The sequence below is a fragment of the Taeniopygia guttata genome, chromosome 7 (assembly GCF_048771995.1).
Source record: "Taeniopygia guttata chromosome 7, bTaeGut7.mat, whole genome shotgun sequence".
NCBI lineage: Eukaryota > Metazoa > Chordata > Aves > Passeriformes > Estrildidae > Taeniopygia > Taeniopygia guttata.
This window is the reverse complement of record NC_133032.1, coordinates 32,275,244-32,296,641: the sequence shown is the minus strand read 5'-3', so window position 1 is coordinate 32,296,641 and position 21,398 is coordinate 32,275,244. Positions and strand designations below refer to the sequence as shown.

Here is a 21,398-nt window from a genome sequence, read left to right as displayed (position 1 = left end):
TGTGTTTCTGTAGCTGTCACTAAAATTACTAAAATGACAGCAGTCCTGCCCAGCTAACCCATAAGCAAGGTACTAATAACAGTCCTCTGGGTGGGTGTCATGTGAGACAATTCTGGTTCATCGCATTCTAACAGTGAGATACTCCTGGGTATGAATCAAAAAATGTGTAAAATACCAGTTGCTAGGTTTGTAATTGTCAGTTGCTGATCTAAACCAATTTAAGTATTTTGCTGGCTCTTCAGATTTGCTCAGCTGAAGGAAAGCAACAATGCCCGGTTCCATACAATTTCCCTCCTTGTATAGTTATATCTCAGAAACACATGATCATTTCCATATGAAGCAGTCATTATATTGTGCTGTGTTGTTCTTCAAAATATATTTAAGGCATTTTGAAAGTATTTTAAAGTATGTTACACGCTGGATGCCTTTGCTGAGGTGTCAGTGAGGAAGCAGAGATGCTGCCAGTGCTCCCACCCCCACAGACAGCAGAGCTGAGGATCCCTGTGAAGTCCAGTCATCCTCACAGCTCTTCCCTCAAGCCCTTTGCAGTAAAGTAGTTGTGTTTTGAAAGAGGGATGAAGTGGAAAATGCTAAAATACCTAAGAGGAAAGCACATGATGTAAAGGTTGACTTCCTCTTCATGTCATGACAGACTCCCCAGCTCAGACACATACAGCATGGTCTTCAAGTATTCCTATAAATAAAATTCCACTATTGAATGCACAGATGATGTGTCTAGCTCCTGACAGTATTGTTCCCATGTAAACAAAAAAAAAAAAGGCACCTTCTTTTTACAAAGAAAAAGAATCCTCTTCCCCCAAGGGAGCAGAAGTGTCATTATTTGTCTTGAATTTCCCTATTGTCACAATGACCCAAAAACTTACAAGGCGGTTACAGATGACACCTTTATATACAGAATGTAATAATTTGACTTCTTGAGAGGAATAAAGCGTTTGTTAAAAAGTTCAATATTTCATATTTCAACTGCTGTTTCAAATTAGCAGCTACTCCTGGAAAAGTGTGCTTGTATTAATTAAAATGCATTCAGAATTTTCATTGATAAACAGCTTCAAGGGAAAAGTCAAAAATCATGGCACAAGCAAACAAATGCTAATTACTGAAGAATTCATTCTTGCAAACAGCTTCATGTGGGAATACTAGGATATGCAGCAACAGTATTTTTGGGTATACACAAATTAACAGGCTGTTTTCTTTTTGGGAGTGTATCTGTAATGAACAGGAAATGTAGTTGTAATTAATCATATCATTCTTCAATGTTGGTATGAACCTCTGCTGAGGCTGAAGGGAAAGACTGAATGTGCCATTTTCTCAGACAGCAGCACTGGTGATTTATCAAACCCCAGTTTGAAAGTTGCATGATAATAATTTTTCTGGTCCAGAAAAATTTCTGTTACCCGAAATGGGTGAAATTTTGCTAGAAGAGCAAGTCAGCATGGAATAAGCTTTTTGCTAATGATATACTCGAGACTTCACACAAAACACAACCTCAGCTTTAATAGGCTGATGAGAAGTGTCTGAGAAAGTTTCAAGTCTGTTCTTAAATTTACACTCAGGTTTCAGTAAAAAGAAATAGGGTTTCTTTTTTTTTTTTTTTTTTTTTTTTTTTTTTTTTTTTTTTTTGTCACAGATATTTCAATGTGTGAATGTGTTCATTTTCCATTGTGGGTTTCCAGCAGGCATTCCATCCTTAGCAACATAAGTGAATCAAACCTTTCTGGTCTAAAGCACTGAAATTCAGGGAGTACATGGAAGCATGGGCAGTTCATATGAAGGAATTGTTTTATTGAACTGGAAAGCTTCTGGTTTCAAATGTTATATTTAATATGTCATTGATTGAGCTAAAGGTCAGATTCATTGTATAAGAAAAGCCTCTTTGGATACCAGAGGCAGCATTGCAAGTAGATTTTTTTCATCAAAATAACATCACTGGTAAGAATAAAATAGATTTTAACAATCTGAATAGACCTGAAGTTTCTTGTGGGTTCTCTAGGGAGCAAATACTTGATAACAGGAGAATTGGTCATAGCAATCCAAAATCCATCTGGGTGCTACTGGTACTGCCTGCTCCACTGGAAGTACAAGGTTGTTCCTACTGAGGTTGTGTGGGGAGTTAAATGCCTGAGGCAGGCTGGGGTTAGAATCCACAGCAGAAAGATTCACAGTTCCTGGAAACAAATTACCTAACTGTGCATTGACCCCTGTCGTTTGTTTGGAGAATTCCAAGTGAAATTCAGAGCTGGGCAAAGATTATGAAGGTAAATGTAGCCAGAATTCTTGAAACTTTGAAGGAGGACTTGGAACTAATATTTGTCAAATTCTCATTAGAGGTCCAGGTCAGTTGCTCTAAATGAATTCATCCAGTGTCAAATGGGAACCTTGTAGATAATAGAGAGCAAATGTCTTCAGACTTAAAAGGGTTTTGAAAAGTCTCCAGCTAGGTAAAGGGTTGGGCTTCCACACTATTAAAGCAACATGAAAAGTATACTGTAGACTTTGGTGCTTTGTGCCAGAACAAAAACACACACTGAGGGCAAGGGATTCTTTTGTAGCTCTGCCTGTAGCCCAGCACTCAAATCCATTGAAGTTCTTGATAATCATCTGCCTTATGGCAGGTTTTATCAAGGTTTTCTCATCATTTTTTCTGCTTTCCAAGAGCAACCTTTCAGAAGGGTTTTGCAGTGTAATTTAAAGGCAATTTGGTCAGAAAAAGGAAACTTTTCTTATTTTTAATTTTTAATAAACTTTTTGGAGATTTGTCTTCTTTAGGAAGCATTTGATTGAATCCCTCAGATGCTTCATGTTCCAAAGAGGAAGTATAGTGAGTATTTTTTTTTTAATGTGTTTGCATTGTGTTTTAAAATCCACTCTTTTAAGCTTTATATGCAGCAAAGTGCTCAAAGCCCATTTTCAGTAGAAACCAGGAAAGTTCTTCACAGCAAGTTTTATAGATAGGTTGCCAGCTCCTTGATAATAATTTTACAGACATACTGATAGCAAAGGTAGAACATGTAATTCTGCAGATAGAGGTGGATTTGACTTGAAATGTCAGCATTACAATTATTTGTATTGACATGTCAAATACTAAAGAGGAAAATCTTGGCTTTTTTATTCTGATATTGTTTTATTCAGCACCCAGTAGACATACTGTGAAATTATATATATGATAATAAGAAAACACACTTCATGAGCAGACTTTTCTATGAGAAGGCCTGCATTCTTTCTAGTGCTCCAGATAAATTTGTTTCTGCCTCCTCTTTTCCAGAGTACCATTCAGAGCCTTTCTGTATCCATACCTATAACCATTTCTAACCAACAGATCCTTGCTCCAGTGCCATCTGCCTTTTTTTTTTTTTTTTCCTCTTGGTTTCTTTCTAAAATCTAAATCTGATGAACACTGGAACTGAGAAATTATGTTTCACATTTCATTTCTGAATGTGCCATTTAATGTTCATAGTCTAAGTGCTTAGTTATAAATTATCTAATGTCTTATACCAAAGCTTGCTGAAAACAATAGCAGTCCCTCTGCTTGTAATAAGCTTGTACCAGCTTTCCAATGAGAGAAAAAAAATATTGGACACACCCCTCTGCCAAACCAAACACTTGGTTTTGTCCACCATTATGTAAACTACTGAAACTGGGTGTTTTACTGGAGTACAGCTATTAAATTCATGTTTTCTCATTCTTGGGGAATTGAAATAAATGTAAAGGAAACAAGCCTGATTAACGTGGTAAATACATAAAATTTGACATGCATCATCCTAAAGCATGTCCATTAAATCTGATGCATTTGAGCAAACACATTTACATTAAAGAGCCCTCAAAACCTGGAGACAGATTATGTGAGGTCTGTAATGGATTACTGAGATGAATGTAACAGGAAAAGTGAGAGAGGAGGGATGGTGAGCAAACTTATTGTGTTATATCCTGTGCATTCAGTAAAGGGAGGTGATCCACATCACCGTGGAGAGGCAAAGGGATAAGCCACAATTTGCTTAAAAGCTCAGCAAATCACTGGGTGCCTCCAGTGCATGTAATGAAGAACAATATTCAGCTTAGTGTCTTCTCACCTCAAAAGAAATCCTCTCTTTTCGTGAAGTCTCAATGCCTGAGAAAACAATTTATCATTGTCAGCATGAATTCCTTTCATCAGGCCATTGATGGAAGTTAAGAACCATTTAGCAATCATAACTGATACAGCAGTTGAATCATTAATTTACACATTTTCAGATAAAGGGAAATCGTTTGCTTTATCTTCCCCATCACCACTGAGCAAAGCTGTGGAAAGCCTAGAAGTCTCTGGATGTGAGGTTGCTGTCTGTAGAAGTCATGAAGCAAAACCAGTTGTCACTGAATCCATTTCCAGCCTGGGTCTGTTCCTATTTCACATCTGCAGAATGTTCCATTTTGATACAAGTTGTGATAAGGTATTAGATTTTTCATGAACCCCCTGTATGAGCAATGGGACAGGTATGCATGGATTTATTTGCACATCATACCAAAGCTGTTTTCCCAAGCCCTGTGTGCATGTGGAATGTGAGAGGTTGGTGTTAGATCTGTAGGTGCTGGATGTGTTGCTTAGCACGTGTCCTAGAGCCTTGAAATGGAGTTCAGCACAGCAGGCAACTTAAAAATCTGCTCACTTGCCATACCTAACCAGCTTCCAGATTGGCTGTTGATCCAAAGGGCTAAGTTCCCAATTGCTAGAACAATGATGAATTGATAAATAGTAATAAACTGTTTGCCTCTAGCAATGCTGGGATCCAAACTCATTCATTAAAAAAAAAATCAAAATAAAGCAAAAAAGCCTCAAACTCTAATGCCACAACTGTCCTTAAGGATGTGAGAGACTATCACAATTTTATCTACCGTGGTGTTACTGTACAGACAGGAGACACGTTTGAATGTGCACAAACAGAACTGAGATCATCTGGATAAGAAGTGGTTCCACTTGTATTTTGACTTACCAAAATACCTCAGTCTCTCTAAACTTGTGCCATTTGCTGCCTCCATGTAGTATCCCCAAAGCATTTACATTTCCATGCAATTATCAAGCACTATTCTTCCCCTTTTGTACTCCAAAATCTTCATTTTCTGATCCTTCAACACCTCTGAGATGACCTGTTGCTGTTGTTAACTTACTTTTCTGAACCAGAGCAGCTAAAATGAGTCATTACTGCTAGGAAATCTGATTTAATCACTAGTAGGCACTGCAAGAACAACTGACTGTCCTGTGTGTAGAAACATCCCCTAAGTTTGGAAGTGCTGCTCAGGGACCTCATCAGTCAAGTTTTTTAAAATCTTCAAGGATATTGTTCTACATCTGTCCCTGCCCAGTGTGCCATCTCTTTGGGAGATTTTACATAACATTTAGCAGTCCCATGTTGCTGTGCTGCAATATTCGTGTTGCTGAAGATGTAGTGTGGTCCTGCTGTTGCTCATTGCTCATCTCAAATACTCACACTGGTGCATAAAGCTGGCTAAATATCCTTTCCTCATACTGAGTTGCTCTGCACATTCTCAGTGGAACTTTGTCAAAATAAATGCCTGCTTTTTTGTGTGTGGTTTTTTAGGGGTGAGAAGGTGAACAAGCTACTCTGCAGAACAGACAGCTGAGAGAGGAGTGGCATTATGTGTGTTTGGAGCTCTAGAAACAGGATGAATAGTGTCAGCTGTGCTGTGTTCTTGACTTGTTTGGCATTTGGGCATTGCTGCAGGGATTGATTTTGAAGTGATAGTCTGCAGGAGCCTGTGATAACAGAGAGAAACTTTCTGCACATTTTTCTAGTTGATACTTGTATTTTTGTGAAGATGATGGAGAACCTTGCCAATGTGAATAATAAGAAACTAACATCCATTAATGTCTTCTAATTTATGTCAGCTTACCTTCTTCACAGTCTGGCAAAGACAAATCATTTCTTTGTACTTTAAAGATAGTACACATAGCATTTGTCTAATTGCCAATTCTTCTACAGCTCTGCTGCTGCCTACTGTCTAGCTTGTCTTCCCTCTGTGGAGAGAATTAATATTTTGGTTCAACACTTCCTTATTAGCCACAGTGATTTGCTGTTAATTTCCTTCTTTGTCATTACATCTACTCTCCCAGAAATACCAAATTTCATCACTAGAATGAGAAGAGTGTCTCTTTATGCATTATATATAGGATACAGTCTAATTATTATTCAAGATACTGAGAATCTGCTGGTCTCATTCAGGTTTAACATGTCAATTAAACAGGATGGCCAGGTTCTGCCACTCTGATGTTGGTGCTGCTGTGTTGATTTACAGTACTTTACAATCTAGCCAAATCCATATTCATATTTATCACTCAAATCAGGACTGTGCCTGATTATCCTACCTCTTACAGGACAGCACACAGGTATTCTCTATGTCAATGTGAGTCCTTCTGTTTGAAACTTTTTTACTTTCCATGTTTTTTTGCTCCTGGCAAGGGCCATCTATGGATGTGTCTATGAAACGTCAGTCATGCATCTTCATTAATTCATAAAATACAACTGAGTAAACTGAAAAGCATTTCTAGGGAGGATGTGTTATTTTAAAGGTTTCATCTGTGCTCACAGGGACTTTATGCTTCTTTTCTACAATGAAATCTAGTATAACTTTTATGAAAAATACATTTTTATCTGAATTATCAGTTAAGCTTGAGCTGTATTGGCATATGCCTTTCCAGATTCTCACTCTGAGGATAGGATGCCTATTGCTAATTGTTTTGCTGTTTTTAATTGAGTTTGAGCTTTGATTCATGTCTTCAGTCTGACACCTGAATTGTTGACATATGATTATGCAATTAGTCATCACTGGAGATCACAGAAAAACAGACTCTTCAAAAAAAATATCACTCTAAGAGAGAAATAATACTCACACAATTAGTACCTATTTTTTAATACTAGCTTAACTCAATTTCTCAGTGTGTGGACAGTTCACCGGTAGGAGAAGAAAAGGAAATCAACCAATATATTTGCAGTGAATAATTTCTTTACTTCCTTTCTTTAACAGGCAGAGGTGCAGTATGTTGGTTCAAAGCTGTCATCCTAATGGTGTTTTTGTAGCACCATGTAACATGGCATGCTTTTTTTGTAAAAAAACAGAATTCCTAAAAAAAAAAAAATCTCAGTTCATTCTTCTGGCTTCAAATCATGATGGTTTCTTACCAGCTCCTGCTTGCCTGCAGTTAGTTCCACATTGATTCATCTGGTTTGGAGGAGCTGAACTTGGGTACCAGAATGGAAGGATTATAGTGCACCTCAAAGTTACTTAAAGCTTTGTGCTCTCACTCTGCTAATAAGTTTATATTAATTAAGAAATAAAATACATTTTTTTTCAGGTGTACATCTAGATTTTAAGTGATTGTTAGCAGTACCCTTAAGTAAAGCCATCTGCAGGGCAAAACTAAAAATAAATTATTTAAAGCTTCATTTAATATTCATGTGGCTTTAATTTCAGTATTTTTTTGTACTAACAAACAAAAAGCAGTGATGTTACAGAATAAATATAGCATGTTCTCTAGTGCATTTGCAAAACCCAGAGATTCCTATGCACTTAGAAACTGGTCCATGTTTACCAGAGACAGCATTTTTGCTTAAAGCACTATCCCTAGTCATATCTGTTGGGAGTAGAAAATCAAAGAAAGCATCTCACTGTGAGCGAAACCAAACTCCAATTTATAAGAGAGTTGCTTAACAGCAAGTAAATCAGTATGTCTGATTAAAGTTATCCTTAAATGCCTCCAGCCCAGTCATCAGTGAGCAGCAGCCCTACATGGAACAGCCAAATGCTCCCCTGGGCACCATGTGCAGCCCATGTCTCTGAGATCTGAGTGTGACCTCCTCACTTCTCTAACTGTGGTTTAATGCAGTTATTCTTAAATAAACCAGCTGCTTCTAATAATACCAGCAAAACCCCAATCTTAATGCTTTTTTTAAGTATTTTGCAGCTCACTGTTAATTCTTGAACAACCTCCAGAAAAGCTGAGTGGAGGTATGTGTGCCACAAGCATTTTTCATGGCAGGGATTGCAGGTTGGTTATGCTCTGACTGCCAAACATCCACGTCCTTTATTTATCCTCATGGCAGCACTCCAGGGATGGAGAAGTGGGATTAGCTCTGTGCTTTAATGTGAAGAACTGGGGCAGAAGGCAAGAGAGATAAAGGCCTGTGGTGACATGGAAAAGGCATGGGTGAGGCAGCCTTAGCACCTGGGTAGAGAACAAACCATCCTGTTTTGGGCTTTGCTGTTTACAGGCAGGATTTCTGAGAGCTGGGATGTTCTTTCTTGTTGGAAAGAGAGCATCCACCTGTACCTTGAATGAGCCCTCCCCAGGAAGGTGTTCCTGAGACTGCAATTGCTGCCTCCCAACCTTCACATTTCAGGGTTCTGAGGGAAACAGAAGGCTCTGCCCAGGGAAAAAGCCTGGGAAAGCTCCATTCCTGCATGGCAGCAGACCTGTTGCTTACCATGGATTCACACCTTGCTTGAGATGTGAGGACTTCTGCTTCTTCTCAGCTCTTACTCATCTGTAACTTTCTCAAAGATAGTTGCAATGTTGTGAGGCTGATTGGCAATGTGAAGCCAAAAGGGGATATACAACCAGAAAAGAGGAATAGCTCCCCAAAGAATTTCTAGGCTGGCTTCATTGACAGCCAGGCTGCACCCAGTCTTCATTTAATTACCTTTTACACAGAGCTTCAAGCTGCTCTTCAAATGAATTATAAGTCTCAAGATACCTTTCCTAGTAGGATTAAAATTGTATCTATTCTTAATATCCTGTCTCCAGAGAACAGTGAGTAGATTTTTAGAAAGAAAATATAAGAACATAATACAAAAGAGATAATTCCAGGTGCCATTGGTTGTGAGACTTCCCCAGCTGGAAAACTGCACGTACACCTTTGTATTTAATAGACACTTACAGATGTGGAGTAGGAAATTTAAAAAGTTATCCAAATTCCTTCTCCATCTCATTTTGTCCTCTTTAACAACACTATTCCACATAGCTTGCCACCATTACAAGCATGCAGAAAACAGACCTAAAAGCCTGGAGGAGGGTAGGAAGCAATTGTTGGGAAAAAAAAGGTCCATAGATAGCTACTAAATTGGAGTACAAGATCATTAGTATTCTCTAAATTAAAGTTAATCTTGACTTACTAGTGGAAATGTATTTTAAGATGGGACTGGAATTAAAATGAGGCAGCAATTATCTGTTTCAACTCAGAAAATACACTTCAGATGGGATTGTGGTCATGGAAAACTGTGAAGACAGCTGACAATTTATTGGATAAATGGCATATTGAAGTTTGTGGGCTTTGCAAAATAAAGCGTGACTAGGAAGAAAATAGAAAGAACACTGAATAAGTTGGTGAAGTATGTATTTATTTAATTGTTATTATAAATAGGCATAAATTGTAATCCCAGATTCAAGTAGCCATGAATGAAGTTCCATCATTTGAAAATAACACAGCACAGTCCTCCTCCAATTTATACTTCCTTAATATATGTTGGAAATAATCCCTTGCCACCAGTGCAGTGCCCATGGGAGTGCAGGGCTGTGAAAAGTTGGGTCTTTTCTAGTTTTATCTTGGATAGCCTCTTCCCCAACATTTGGGGTTTTTTTAATTTTGCACACTGACTGTACCTCAGATCTAGCTAGAAAACAAAAATGCACACATTTTTGATCAACTGGATCAAATTATAGTGTAAACCCAGAAGGAATAATCTACTTTAAATTGACATTGATTTGGCAGAAATGCATTTTCTTTTTTTTTTGTGGTTGCTTTAGCATTGCAGATGAAGAGAAGGATGTGCAAATAAAGAGATCTGTTTTGCCATCTGTAGTTTAACTTCTTCCTGCCAATGCCACATGTAGCTTAAAGATGTTTATTAACTTTTAAAAGAATTTTGCAGGGACCTATCAACATTTGAAATATTTTTCTGAAAAGAAAAAAAAAGAAAATCTATTAATTTTTAATTTGCCATGTTTCAAAATGCTAGGGAAAACTATACTCCCTTTGTGTTCCAGAAGAAAGCCAGTAGATGTTATCTGGTTCCCCGTGACAGCTTAGTGGAAACTCTTGAACTTTTAAATGCAAAGAAAGGTAATTTGTTAGAATTCATGTATTCTGTTACTGACAGGAACTACGTCCTTCCATTTTTAATGTCCTGGGTACTCCTTGAAGAAAGCCTATTCAGTGTTATTTACCTCTCAAAACCTGTCAAGGCTTGAGTCTGTACTTCTGAAAACAGCTTGCTGGAAATTTCCCAGCGAAACTGTTCTTGATACAGAGCTATTTTTGACTGATTTTTTTTTCCTGAAAATGCCTGCTTTCTGTGGAGAATTCTGGTGGATACTTAAAGATTTCAGCTGAAATTTCTGTCAATCATGTACGGTTTTGTAGGCCAAAACTTGAAAATTTATGTGAGGAATATCTCAAACCAGCTGTAGTGGTGAACACAGAGGAGGATTCCACATTTTTCATGAGGTGGGATGCTTCTTTTAAAGAAAATATGTCCCTCTGCTATTAGTATTATGCCTAGATAGCCTGATGTAAGTAGAGCTACCTGTGACCATTCTGACATAAAATACATTTGTCCTCTTTGTTGCTGTTTATTTTAATGTTAAGATAGATTGGCCATCGAAGTTAAGCAACATAAAGCCTACTATAACTTTGCCACCTCCAGATAGAAACTATTTATGTGCCATTTGAAGTAGAAATAGGGTCTGTTTGCAGTAATTACAGCTGGTAGCCATCAGTGTGTTTCATAAGTAACACCATGGTGGGGAATGGCTGAGGTTATTGAGCTGCTTCTGGAAGTCTCAATCCCCCCAAGCAGCACTAAGAGCTTCTGTCACTCGTGGCACAAGTGGGTTGAGAGGCAGAGCTGCAGTTACAACACAGGAGCACCTATAATTATTTACTCACCAACCTGTAAGTCCTTTCCTCTGTGCCACCATCCAGAAATGTCTCCTCTCGTTATGCCCAATTTGAAATAGGTGAATTGCCTGACCATTTGGAGTGATGCTGTGTATGCACAAATACCTGTTCAATAGAACTGCTGATTGATGCCTTCAGCTCTCTGGGTAAAACTTTGCATCTTCTGGTTTCTGTGAAGGTTTTTGTGGATTTTTCAAGACTCATAGAAAAACTCACATATTGTTTTAAATAGGTGATCAAAATAACCACGAGTTATTTTATAGACTTCTCAGCAGTGTAACAGTCCCTGTGTAAAGCAGGACTTGTGAATAGACTAAGCATCTGTGAAACTCATTTAGGATGCAACATAAAAAGACTTTACTAGAATGTGAATCTTTACTTTACCTGAGGAAACATTATGAAACACTCCCCAGTTATTCAGTTAAAGGTTTGTTTGCAATAACATGTGGCATTATATCCCCCTTAGCAAAAGCATGTTTTTACATTATTGAAGAAAAGTGTAATCAGAAGCTTTGTTTAAAAGATATGTCACCACCTTATGTCTTCTTTTATGAAATTCATAAAACCTCTTCATTATGTGCTAGGACTCAACCATAGGTTCAACATCAGAAAGGCTAACATATCCCTCACCTAAAAGTGGGATGGATTTTGCTCCACTGCTTAATTTGAGTATTACCCTATTTTGCAACCATCAGTGTAGAACTTAACTGGGGCTGGACCCACATTTTTTATGTTGTGCTGGAAGCAATTCCCTTCACAGTAGCTGTTCTATGCTTCCTTTTATTTTTTTTCCCCCCAAATTGATTTTTCTTTCACATGCATTGTATGAAGAAGGGAGCAGAGAAAGGTGCTGTGAGACAGCGTAAAGCAGCCTGGTACCAGCTCAGAGGGAGAGCTCCTCTCACCTCATGCTGAGCCAGAGCAGCACTTCTGAAGGAACACAAAGGCAGGGTCAGCACTCAGCTTCCCTGGGTATTCTCTTCCAGTCTCCAATGAATTGTGCCAAGGATGCTTTCTGAGACAGAGTTGATGTATTTCTGATATTTTTGTGCCAAGTGTTTCAGAAAAAAATAAATAAAAAAAAAAAGTTGAAGAATAATTAGGTTTAATGATTTGTTGCTGGTATTTAAGATGCATTTTAAAATTATCTACGCTCAGGAGAATGCCCTAAAATACTTCAATTAATTCTAAGCTGTCAGTTCTTATCAGTGGGGTATGTTTACTTCTAACTCTTTAATTTTTGCATTTCAGAAGGAAATGTAAAAAAACCTACAGAATGAGCTGCTGGAGTTGTTTTCCCCTGTGATGAACTCATATTTAGAATTCCTGACACATGCCAGCCTTGAGTGTATGTCCCTTTCCTACTCTCCTCTTGTGCAGACCCTCAGAGGGGTGCAGAGTTTTCACAGATCCCCTTTATTCCATCTCTAATTTGGGTGCTGACTCTGTTGAAGAGGCCTTGGTGACCAGAAAATGTTGGTGAAGCAGCAGTGATGATGCAATATTGCAAAGCACTGTCCAGCTGCACAAAGCTGATGGTGTGCATGAACTGCAGGATCATCCTGCACGTGAAAATATTAATTTTGAAAATTGAGAAGTAGTTCTGAAAATTTTGAGAAAACGTTCTATGCAGTGTTAACTCCTTTTTTTTTTCCTGTGGTTAAGAGGCTTCTCAACATTAAAAGTTCTCCTCAAATTTTCCAATGAGCTCTTATAATATTCTATCATCAAGAGGTTCCCATGCAGTCAGGAGTTTCTTGACCTCCAGAAAATAGAAATTCTTCCTTGTTTCTGTTTTCAGTTTGGAATTGTTCCTCTACAGTAGGACTTTAGGTCCAGACTCAAATCCCCATGATGAGAGGGAGGGGAGGGGTTATATTCAGGCTTTTGATTCTAGACTTATTATTCAGAGAAATGGCTGATGATGAGTCTATCTCTGTCCACTATAAAGCCAATACCATTCTTTGAGCTTCTTTCTTCCCTGGCAAAGAAAGAGGAGAAAAAAAAAATCAGAAACAGGCAAGGAATTTGGCTGGTATGCCGGGAAAAATTCTCAAGCAAAAGTAATTAAGCTCATATATAACTCTTTCCAGACTTTAATGTTTTACGGAGTCATTTTTCATCTACTGAGTGGTACTGTCACAGCAGCAGAGATTTAACTTTTACATATTTTCATTATGTAGTCTTGTGCAGCTCTTGCTGATAAGAGTAATTTGAAGTGTCAGTGCAGCTGATGAAATCAGATGGGCCATGAAGCTGTTTGAAAGCTGTCACTGGGATGTATAAAATACTTTTTATTTTGCAGTTGCTTCACAAAAATTTTTAAAAAACACAAGCTAATGTGTATTTGTTCTTTCAGAAATACAAATTGTTCTTTAGTTGTATTTGTTTTTTAGTTGTATTATATAGATTTTGGGGTAAATTAGTTACTTTCAGTAATGATAATTGAAAATCCACAAAAAATGTGGTTGTTTCTTCTGAATTTAGGACTAGGTTCTTCAGGATTGTTCAGCATAGCTGAGTCACAGAATTTTCCAAAAATCTGTCTCTAAGTGTCACAACAGGAGTTGCCAAGCATTGAGCTCTTTGAAAACCAGACCCTTTTGTGGTTTTTCACAACTGAAAATTAAGCTGTGTTTGATGTTTTAAAAATCTGTTTTCTACCTGGTATATTTACTTTATCATGGATAAAGTCTCTATGAAGGAAAACTATAATTCATTAAAGCTATTCTCCTTTTAATTACATGTGATACCACTGGTGTGCTCCTCCATCACTCGCCCAATTATTTTGGAAACAGCAGGAGACTGTTTTTGGCAGTCTGACCCTCAGTATTCATTTCTTTTGAGTCTCTGCCATTGTTTTCATGGTCCATTCTTAGATGTACACAAGGTGTTAGTGGGCAATAGAAATCCATATGTCATTTTAAGAAACACCCTCAGAAGATAAAGTTTTCCATCTTTCTACTTCACCCTTAGCCAAGGCTGTAGCTTTGCTTTTTGATATACATTTTGATCCTACTTAATTTTCCTGTAATAATTCAGAGGGAATGGCTTTTACATTTCTTAAAGAATGGTAAGAGAGGAAACAACCCTACAAGGTCCTTCAGAGTCCCTGTGGAAATGGGTTCCAAATTAGTTCTCACATTGACATGTGAGAGAGGGGAGACTCCTCAGATTTCTGGTTTTTTAATGATTTTTTACTCCGTGTCTCTCTGCCTCTCCAATACATATAGGCTGCTTCTCCTTTCTCAAGAACCATGAAATAGAAATACATATTTAATTTATTTTAAGTAGTTTCTTACTTGTTAGCAAAAAAAGCCCATTGAGATGAAGATATTTAACAAGAATGACTGTGGTAATGTTCTTAGTTCAAAAACAAATAGGTAAAACCCATAGGGGAGAAATATTTTCAAATTTTTGAGAATATTAGAGACACTGCAGAGGAAAAAATAATGAAAATTACTTGAAAGAGAACTGCTAACTACAACAGACTTAAATAACAATTGGACATATCATAAAAAAAAGTCAATACTCAGAAACACATAAAACAGAGATGGAGAAGATATATTGGGCCATGTTCTGCATCTCCTGCTAGAGTACAATTGTTCAATGCAGTATATCTTTAGACTAGTGAAGCCTTAAATTTTTCAAAGCAAAGGAAATTCCTCTGCTTCCTTTGGGATTGTCTGCCACAGACTTAAGATCTTGCTGTCAAGGGATGTTTCCAGACATTTAACCTAAATTATGCTCATTTTCCAACCATTAGTGCTGAAGTTCCCTCCTTGGTGTTTATAGCTCTCAGAAGGACCTTGCCATCACAGCCTCTTAGAACAGTCTCATAGAAACAAAAAGGAAGTCTCTGGAAACTGATATGGAATGAAAGGGCAGAGGGGTGGCCTGTACGTGCTGGTTGCTCAAGTATCAGTGAGCACACAGCTGCACTTGCACCTTTTCCTGTTCCATGGTTCATGCAGCATCTTTCCAATAGGATGAATAAGCTGGAAGGCTGTATGGGACCACAGTGCTTCCAAAAAAATGTATTAAAGGTATCTCTGCCTGCCATTGTGGACACTTAGCTAAACTGGGTTGTGCAGGACCAGAGTGTGACAAGGTAATCAAAGGCAGAGCTGTTGCTGTCCAAGATTTGCAGGATGCTCTGAGAGATGGGTACCTCTAAGAAATTCTGTGAATCTTAATTTTATGTAAGAATATGTGATAGATTTTGGTTAACACCTTCTTGTGTGAGAAACAATAGGAAAAAAAACAGAGATGTGGAGAGGCCAAACCTTTGTGGAGTGTGGGCTGATAATGGGAGAAATATATTGCACTATTCCATCCCTCCAGACATTCTGTGGGCTTTCAAACGAAATGATTTTAAAATTTCATCTGTAATTAATTTCCAGGACCTGCCCCACTTAACCATTTTCACACTGTTGCTCTAAAGCAGGCCAGTGTCAATGTTTTGGCAACTTGTTTAATCTCACTGCACCCCAACAGGTTATTTCTCTTTATTCAGTTAGACAAGGTGTCAAAAGCATTCCGGTGACAGGTAACAAAATGTTTGCCTTCCCTTGAAGAAGCCCTTTTTTCCCCCCTAGATCCTTTCCCTGACTTTAAATACCTTTAGCTCCATCCCATCACGCCGATTTCCTGTGCCTTAGAGTCCTGCTGCCAGATGAGGACGCTGGACAGCGGCATCGGAACCTTCCCCCTCCCAGACTCGGGGAACCGATCCACGGGGAGACACACCTCTAAGCAAGAGTCACCCCTGGGAACAGGAATCTCTGCAGCACCCGAGCAAGGTCCTCTTTCAGCTCCTTCAGTAAAAGCCAAAACTCTGGAGCGAGAAGTGCCTTCAACAGCCAAGAAGAGCCAGGAGTCCGTGGACAGCGTAATCAGTCACTCGACATCTGATCCGGCCATGACCGCCAAAGCGTTACGGCCTTTCCAAAGCCGCCTTCCCAAACCTGCTTCCTCAGGTAAAATGTCAATTACGCTGAAAATCACATTATTGCTGCCTTGGCCTCTGTTTTGATTAGCAGAAATCCTGTAGTAATGGCAATTGTTAACAGAAATGTTAAATGTGGAGCAGAAGATACTCTTTTTTATGAATGCGTAAGGTTAACAAGTTTGTGACCTGAGACATATTGGAACTTTGTTATACAAAATGCTTATCTGAGAAAGAAAAATTAGTTTAGTACTTAAAGCCTTTTCTCAAGAAACAGTACTTGAAGAGAAAAAAAAAAAAAAAGACATATGCCAGCCTTGGAAGTTAACTTGAAAAAGAATATGGATGTTCAGCAATATTCAGGATCACACTGTACAAAGTACAAAGCACAGCCATGTTGTGACATAGAAAAGATGAATTCATAAAGACTTGCTTTTGATTCTGGATTTGAGCTAAAGACTCATTTGGCCTCAATGCATAAATTCTGTCCCACTGAATATATGGCCTTGACCTCACACAAGGCTCTCGTTACTTTGCTGCATCATGCAAACACATTTCTGTATATGAACATAAAGTACCTGACTTTCACTTGTGAGCTACGTGTGTGTTTAAGCTATAAAACAAGAGCTGACAAAGGTATAAAAGGACTGGCAATCCATCAAAGCTCCAGAAAATAACTCTGTATTAGCAAATAGTTCCACTGAAGTCCTTGCATTTTTTATAAACAAACATTGCCTTTTTATGTAAGTCTCTGGAGTTATTAATATATATGTTAATAGCATTAAAAATTATTTAGCATTAACAATAGGGAAATTTTCATAGCCCAACAGATACAGCAGAAAGCACAGTAAAAGTAATTAGTTTAGTGGAGAAGGGTATTGTTTTATCTTGACCAAATGCAATGTCAGTCATTTATTTGAGTTATGGTGATTAGCACTTTGTCAGTCCAGTTATTGCTCCTGTAGCAGTTGTGAGTATTTCACTTGTATAAATCTGTATCACTCTATAAGAGAGATTCTGTGTAATTAGCATGTAAGGTTAAATATCAAGTTTGAGCTTACTTTAAGGCCATCAAATATATGTTCTGCTAATGAGCTGACATGTATTGAACCTAGGAGGAAAGAAGCCTCTTTTATATGTCCATAGGATGCATAACAGAAGGTTTCTAATTAAACATCTTAGAACTCAGTTGATTTAGCAATGTTCCCAGTGCAGTATTGTAGTGGTATAATAGAGTGCAAACACACATTGTATGCTTTATTACAGACTCCCTTGCTTGTTTCAAATCAAAATTAATAAAATCTACTTCAATATTTAATATTTTAAAAATAAGTGTACTATTAATTAATGGTACAGCTTAGAAGGATTCAGAAGAGAAATCTTAGTTATAGATTATGTGCTGCATGCTTGAATGGCCACATGTGTGACCTCAATTCAGCAGTGTGTTATAGAGTAGAGCCCATGATTAAACACTGTCATTATAACAAATTGAACAGAAACTGCAAGCATTGAATTGCTTCATAAGAAGTCAGGAGCAGTAAGATTGTTCTGATCTTAATGCTAATATTCACTGCACCAACCTTGGAGGGTTTGTATCTTAATTAAATTGTCATGAAGAGATGTTACAAAAAAGTAGTATACATCAGATGATGGGGTCAGCTCATTCTTTACTAGACTATCTTCATTCAGTTCTTCTCTCCCTCACTTTCAAATCCAAATTACAATTATCATTTTATTTCATATGCACCATATATCTTCTTTGATGTTTCGATTTTGCATAGTGCAAATATAGCAAATAAAAAAGCTGGCTTTCTGCTAGAAAGGTATTTTCAATTATATTTATATTAAAAGATTGTTCTCTAAGAACATGAAATAGCAGAGGAGATCCCACAATGCCTAGAAGTAGTTACTGAATGTTGTTTCTTGGTTGAAGGAGTATATATTTTATAACTAATGAAGGTATTTAAATTCATGACTTCCTCTTCTCTTGTTAACTGGAAAAGTATTTGGATGAAATTCTGCTACTTTAGTTAGAACTATTCCAGTAAGTTAGTAAATTCTTCCTTTGAGTAGTAAAATGTTATTGGACATAATGAAAGTATCACAATTTGCCCCCAGTTTTTACTGAATTATAATTGACACACTATCATGAAGATGCTGATGAGACCTAGAATTTAAATAATGTCTCCCTTAATTCAGGAATAATTAACCTTGCAAAGCAAAGTGATCAAGAAGCAAGTTCTGTGACCTCTGCCTCATTAGAACACACTGAAGAGACTGCAGAAAATAGAAAAGTTCTTCCGGAGTGGACCCCCAAGAAAACTACTAAACCAAAGGTATAAGATAAGTAGTGGCATCTCTTAAATGAGATGAGTGCTGTGGTCAGTGTAGAGGTATCAGTATTTTAATGGCCAGTGTTTTCATATGGTGTGAAGAGTAATTAACAATCTGACAGCTGCATTTACTTCCTTACCCTTCATTCTCTGTCTCATTATTTATCAGTAACAATAATACAGCACCTAAAGGTCCTTTGTCCTCCTGGTTATAAACATGTTTTAATTAAAATCCTCTCAGACACTTTTAGAAAAGGAAATGGAGACCTTTTACCCCATTCTCTTCTAGAAAGTTGATCTTGTTTGTTGCTTTTCATGAGATTGGGATTGTTTTTTTTCCCCAGGACTAGGTTTCCTTGTCTGTATGGCTGATTCCTAACAAAAGGATGTCCTTCTGTATCAGTTAAATACTGCAGCATGGATGGAAAGATGGGGAAAACATTACCCCTCTTTGAGAAACAGAATTAAAATCTCACTGGAGGCACCAGAGTAGGGGCACTAGGTGGTGTTAGTACAGGACATCACCCCAGCAGCATCAGGCCTGGCTTCCCCCTGCCTGGTTTTGGGGGTTTATTGTACTGAGCTGCTGCTCCTGAATGGTTTGAACCTTCAAGCTTTCCATGATTAGAAGCTGTCCAGAGCTGTCAGTGTTCCTCTTTATTCCCAGAAGAAAATCGATAATACTGTTTCCTGGAAAGAGCTGGCAAAGGAATCACCTGGGAACTAAGGGCTCTCCAGTACTGTAATATAAGTACCAGGACAAGAGACATGAATTTAGGATTTCCTGGTGTAGAAATGATGTCTTGTCTACTGGCCATCCTCATTGTCTCTAGAGCTGTTTGCAGCAAACTGTTTGTGGTGTGATAATTTTGCATGTTACAAATAGACTGCATTAAACATACTTGAGAACTTCTAAAATTGAACTTGGTGGATAAAATTATCCACAAATACTGGTGGAATCTAAAACAATGTTACAGTGGGAGGGGAAAAAAAAGTTAAAATGTGGATTGTTTCTGCCAGACTGTCTCAGGGGATGTAGCAGGACAAGAATGGTTTATTTCCCCCATGTCAGACTGATGATTACTTACCTGAAGGAGTTAGATTGGTAATGCAGACTTTCCCAGTTGAACTACCTGTTTATACTGCATGATGAATATAAAATGTGCTACTCCCAATACTATCTTTAGCATTATTTTGATATATTTGCATTTTCTGACTTGCTGCCATACCCTTCTTTGTGTAGGACACAGCTCTGAGGGTGTGCACGTACTCGGCGAGCAGCACTGACAGTGAGCCAGAGCCAGAGTACAAAACCACTTATTTCAGAGCTGCAGAGGAGACTCTTGTGGAGTTAAAAAAGAGCAACAGACAAGGTAATTGAAAATTGGTACATAAAGATGTATGTTCCTCATCCCCACACTGACTCAGCAGCAGATGGTGTCCTTCATTGAACTGTCTGTTTAGATTTCACTTTCTAACCCCAAATCTTTCTTCAGTCTAATTTTCCATTAACTTTTTATTACCTTTTTCTTTTTATTATGTGTAAGTGCTTTTTCCCCTCTTCCACAGTTTTTGCTAGTTGAAGCTTAACTTGTAGGTTTCTATACATAAACCTCTGTGGTAAAAATAAAAATAATTACGTTATTACAAAATGGAAAGGTAACTATAAATATAGTTTTCTTTTTTTTTTTCTTTTTTGTTATACTGCCAGTTGAAATAATGCAGCAATCAAGGCCCCAGTTTCCCAACCCCTGTATTGAGGGGATGTTGGTTATGGTGCCACAGTGAACTCTCTCATTTGCCTCTCTGTATATATTACAGCTTTCAAGTAAGAAAGCTTTTAGTGAGAATTGATGACAAGCTGGAATTTACTGAATTCCAGTAGATAAAAATACATTAAGTGAAGTTCTTGAGATAATAGTTTTCTGTGTGTTTAATAACCTGGGAAATTGCTGCCTTGTGTTGCTCAGCAGCCTGCTGTGCTGGGAGCCACCTTGCAGTGCAGATGTGTGCCCTGGGGCTGTGTCCTTGTCCCTGCAGCCCATGGATCCCTGCAGGTGGGACATTCTGCCCAGTGCAAGCTCTTGGCACCAGCCCCCAGCCTGGCCTGGCAGAGGTCACCACCTGCAGCACCACAGCACGGTGACAGTGACACAGAGAGCACCAGGGCTGGCTGGATGCTCTTCACTGTCTCTGACATTTGGCGTTTTCAGAGCTCATCCATCGCTTGTGATTCCATGGGAGAGAGCAGAATAGGAAGCCAGGACCATTTATTTGCATTGCTTCTGCAGCTTTGTGGGTTTAATCTGTAGAAAATCTTGCAAGTCATTTTAGTCAGCCCATAAACACTTCTTTTACAGATTTTGCTTTTACAAAGCATATTCTAATGCAATAAATGTGTGTTTTTTAAATAAGTAAATAAGCTTTTTTTTCCTACATTCATCACAATTTGGAAAAAAAACCCCTATTTTTATCATGTGTTAACAGTTGCTTTAAATGGCAGCAGATTCTAAGTTTAATGATATTTAAGAATGACTTGGGGTTGCCATCTCACATAGAGATTCATTAATTTTGTGTATATGCCAGTAAGAGAATAAAATATGTAATTGTGATTGAGAGAAATAGAAGATTATGACACATTATTGCAAAAGTATTTCTGCTGTGCTCATTCCTCATAGTCAGGGTTTCTGTTCTGTGCTCTCTAAATGCTGTTCTCACATGGAATTAACAGCCAGGCTTTATCCCATTCTGTGTTCAAAGGTCTCAGTGTCTTTATGCACACAATTGATATAACCTCAAAACATCCACATGAGGCTGGGCCAGGGGCTCCAGCAAACCAATCCACAGAGAATATTTTTATATTAATAGATAATTGCATTTATTAGCTGAATCCCCAGACTCACTGGTTGAACAGTTATAATGTTGGAGTGATTTTCATTTTCCATTTATGAGCAGGGAACAGAAAGACTTGAGTGCCCAATGCAAAGGCTATTAAAAGTCAATGATAAGACTTTTGTTGATTCAATGGGCTTAGCATGAGATTCCCAGTGCATTGCCCAATGTTATGGAGAAGGTCAGTAGAGTAACAGGGAATATGCCAAATATTCCAGACCCTTCTCTTCCAACCATGAAAGTGTTTTGATTTCATTCTCA

The 21,398-nt window shown here is 38.0% G+C and overlaps 1 protein-coding gene across 24 annotated transcripts in view; it reads left to right on the top strand.

Moving 5' to 3' along the window:
• The window catches only part of NCKAP5 (NCK associated protein 5), a 414,162-nt gene that overhangs the window by 367,401 nt on the left and 25,363 nt on the right, over positions 1–21,398 (top strand). For 23 of the 24 annotated variants that reach the window (XM_072931702.1, XM_072931703.1, XM_072931701.1 and 20 more), the window contains 3 exons: positions 15,626–15,943; positions 18,112–18,248; positions 19,489–19,618. In XM_072931702.1, the coding sequence (XP_072787803.1) occupies positions 15,626–15,943; positions 18,112–18,248; positions 19,489–19,618 (585 nt within the window). Of the gene's footprint in view, positions 1–15,625; positions 15,944–18,111; positions 18,249–19,488; positions 19,619–21,398 lie in introns of those variants that run through there. The other variant, XM_072931712.1, reaches the window with a different exon arrangement.